This window comes from Monoraphidium neglectum (genome assembly GCF_000611645.1).
Source record: "Monoraphidium neglectum strain SAG 48.87 unplaced genomic scaffold scaffold04027, whole genome shotgun sequence".
NCBI lineage: Eukaryota > Viridiplantae > Chlorophyta > Chlorophyceae > Sphaeropleales > Selenastraceae > Monoraphidium > Monoraphidium neglectum.
In genome coordinates, this window is record NW_014009602.1 from 2,044 (window position 1) to 5,690 (window position 3,647).

A 3,647-nucleotide genomic window follows, 5' to 3' on the forward strand; every position below is an offset into this window, starting at 1 on the left:
CTCTCTCTCTCTCTCTCTCTCTCTCTCTTTCTCTCTCTCTCTCTCTTTCTCTCTCTCTCTCACACACACACACACACAATCACACACACACACACACACACACACACACGATCACAAAGTCCACACACACACACACACACACACACACGATCCCAAAGTCCTGCGCAGGTTGTGCTGCCATGGCAGGATCAAAAAGGGGTGCGTCCAGGCAGCCGCAGCAGCTCGACCTCTTGATGCCCCTCGTCCCCGCCCTCCCCCATGCGATCGCCGGCAGCGCTCACCGCCAGACCAACCACCATGCGCGTGCGCCGCGGCTGCAGCCGCGCGTCTGACAGAGGGCTAGGCGGGCGAGCAGGCGGGTGGTGGCGGGCGGTGGCGAGTGGGTGAAGCGTTTCATGTGCGTGTTTGGGTGCGTGGGAAGCTGCATGCCGGCCTGCAGAGCTCGCAGGGGCTGTGTTCGCATGGCGCGGCCATCCATGCGCAGCGGGAGGCCCTACATGAGAGTCAGGTAGCCGCTGCGGAACCGCGGCGGGCGCTGCGGGCCGTGCACCAGCCGCCGCCACGCCGCCGCCGCGCGCCGCGCGAGCCCTGCAGTGCCGCCGCCGCCGCCATCCAGGTCATGCGGCAGCTCCTCGGCTATGGGCGACGGCGGGTCTGAGTAGCCGTACAACAACGGGTCGTCGTTCTCGCCGCTGCTGGCAGGCCCGGGGCCGGCGGCGGACGAGGGGAATCGGATCAGGCCGCTGCCCGTGGTGCCGTCTGCCTGTGAAGCGGGCGGGTCGACGCGGCCGTTGCGCGCCATCGCGCCGCTGGCGGGCCTGCCGGCCGCGTCGTGTGCAGGCGACGCTTGTCGAGCGCCGACGCTGTTGTCGCAGCCGCTGCCGCTCGTTGACGCCCCTTGTGCTGCGGCAGATGCTGATTGGTCACTGCGCGTTTTTGGCTAGCGAGGGTTATTATAGGTACTAGGTTGCCTGCTCACCCGCTGATCACACTTCACAGATCGCAGCAATTGTCTACGCAGGCATGATGTACAGCAAGTATGAAATACAAGCGGCGTTGTGGGTCAGAAATAAATGGCCGGGCTGTCACAATTGGTCGAGACACCTGGCCACCTGGCAATGCGGCGCTTTTTCCTCGTTCAACGCCAGCACAGCGCCACCACGATGCGACCTGCAAGCAAGCGCCGCCAATCGCATATTTGATGAAGGAACAAACTGCATGCTCACACCTACGCATTGGCAGCAGCATGGGTTTGCATAGCATCGAGATCACAGCGCATGTGCCATGCGGACGCAGTGGATGCTGGAGCAGTGCAGAGTCCCGCCACAACTCAACCCCAGTGATGTCCTTGCCAGCAACACTGTTGGACAGAAACACAAGGTAAAGTTCGAATCCACGGTGCCGTCGCCAACGTGCACGTGCAGCATAGACTTTGGTGAACAGCCGGCTGCTGCCCAGACCGCCAGGAGCAGCCGCTCTGTTTTGTGGAGCTCGTCGCCCTGGACACCGTTCTGCCCTGCCGCACCCCAGTGTCGTGCACAGCAGCAGCAGAACTTGCAGGAGTACTGTTCGGCCTAGGTATTCATATCCATTGCGTGCCAAACGCGGCCGGCCTGCTGCACTCAGAAGTGGTACGTTGTCACGCCTCCCAGCGAGCCAGGCTGTAGAGATGCTCAGACATGAGGCAATGGGTGCAGGCGATGGGCTGATTGCCAGTGTCATTGTGGTCAGCCAACACAGTCGTTGCGCCGCAGACTCGGCTGGTGGTCGGCGTTTAGTCATCTGGGCACACAGTACAGCAGTACAGTACGGTACGGCAGATAGAGCCACGCTGTCCCGCCAGTGGCACAACAGTGGTGAAGCGGGCCAGCTGCTGTGCAGAACGGCTTGCAATATTGCACATTCAGTCATGGGCAGCCTGGCTTTTTCCTCGTAATCACTGCTGCTGATGAGCTGACATGGAGCTCGCAGCGTCACCGCGCTAGTGACTTGGCTGGCGCGCAGTGAGCAGTGAGCTGCGGCGGATACCGCAACCGCATGTTGCTAGATAAAGGTACTGAGGCCGCAAATCCACTATGGGCACTGAGCTTTTGATCGAACGTGTTTTCACAGCCTGGCCGCGTCCGTAAGCAGCCCTCGTTTCGCTCAAGCACGTGCCGCTACTTGTGACGTGTAGCACAAGTGTAAAAGGCATCACTAGCTCCTGCGCACCAGGTCGTTGAGGTGGGGCGCAAGGCGCCGCTCGAGCCCTGTGCAACAGCAGGGTGGTCCAAACGCTGCCCGTGACAGCAGTTCAACGCAGCGGGCCAGCCATTGCATGGCTAATCAGCACTCTCTGCCATTGTGCTGTTAAAGGCGCAGCACTCCCTGCTGAAGCACGGCCCACCACTGCTCAACAACACGCCCCCGCAGCCGCTGGCGGCGCCCAAAAGCTGCCCTGCCCGCCTGGTAAGCGAGAAGCGGCCAGAACTCGCTTACTGGCCAACATCTGATCGCAAGCAGTGCTGATTCGCCGCCCTAGATGGGACGCGCATTTTGGGCCAAAGCCGCGCAAGCGCAATCCTCTTGTTCGCCGCCTTGTGCATGGCCTGCTGCGTCCACAAAACAAGGGGCCGCCATGGGCCCTTTTCTCATCGCCGCAGCTGCAAGCTCAGATGGATAACCCGCGCCGCCGCCTGGCCCCAGCCTAGCCAGAAGAGGCTCAAACCCTTCTGTTGCCCGTGCGCGCAGGAAGGCGGCGCCTGCGCTGTAGTGACACCCATCGCGACAGCAGTCGGCCAAGACCGCATTCACGGGAAAGCAGCCCCGAACAGGCTGCTCTTTTGGATAGTTTGAAAATCGAGTAAATCATAATATGGCGACTGACAGCATCCTCCTCAAGCACGTCGTCCCGGCTCTGGGCGTGGGGGTGGCGTGGGCGATGTTCCTCGCGCCCCTCAAGGCTGTGCTGCAAGTGCGGCGCTCCAAGGCGCTCGGGGTGAGAGGCCGCGCCTCCCCCAGCAACCCCCATCCCCCCCCCACCGATGGGGGCCCTGCACGCCGCGCGCCCCGCCTGGCCCTCAGCCAGCCCTGGTGGATCCGCCCGCCCGCGCCGGCCGCCGCGGCGCCGTCCCACAGCGCCCACTCAGCGCACGGCCGCCAACCGCCGCCGGCGCCCCGCACCCACCACCACCGCGCCGGACCCACCCACCCCCGCAACGTCCGACGCCCCTCCCAACCCCCTGGGCAGGCGCTCAACCCCCTGCCGCTCGTCGCAATGTGGGCAAACTGCGTCGGGTGGCTGGTGTATTCGTTTCTGATCCGGGACGCGTACGTGCTGGCATCGAACGTGCCCGGCCTCGTCCTGGCGGTGTCCATGACCGTCACATGCTACGGCTTTGCCGATGAGAAGGCGTGCCCATGCTCGCTTCTGTTCACCGCACTCGCGCTGCCCGCACGCGCACGCGACCGCGAACCCGCGCCGGCCATGCGGGCGTGCGTGCGCTGGGCAGAGCTCCCCCGCCCGGTTCCTCCGCACCCCCCTGAAGAAGCCGTGGCGTGTTGGGGACGATGATGGACGCGGGGAAACGCGGGCGTCACCCCACCGCTGACGACGGACGAGCCCTTGCGCGCATGTGCGCCCCATGACCCCTCCCTCCCCTCCCCCC

At 64.1% G+C, this 3,647-nt stretch overlaps 1 protein-coding gene across 1 annotated transcript; it reads right to left on the minus strand.

The window, feature by feature from the left end:
* Nucleotides 1-493: 493 nt before the first annotated feature.
* On the minus strand, nt 494-802 carry MNEG_13754 (hypothetical protein; the record flags this gene model as incomplete). Its single annotated transcript, XM_014037775.1, has 1 exon — nt 494-802. One exon carries the CDS (start codon nt 800-802, stop codon nt 494-496), a length of 309 nt encoding a protein of 102 aa, XP_013893229.1.
* Between the last annotated feature and the right edge of the window lie 2,845 nt (nt 803-3,647).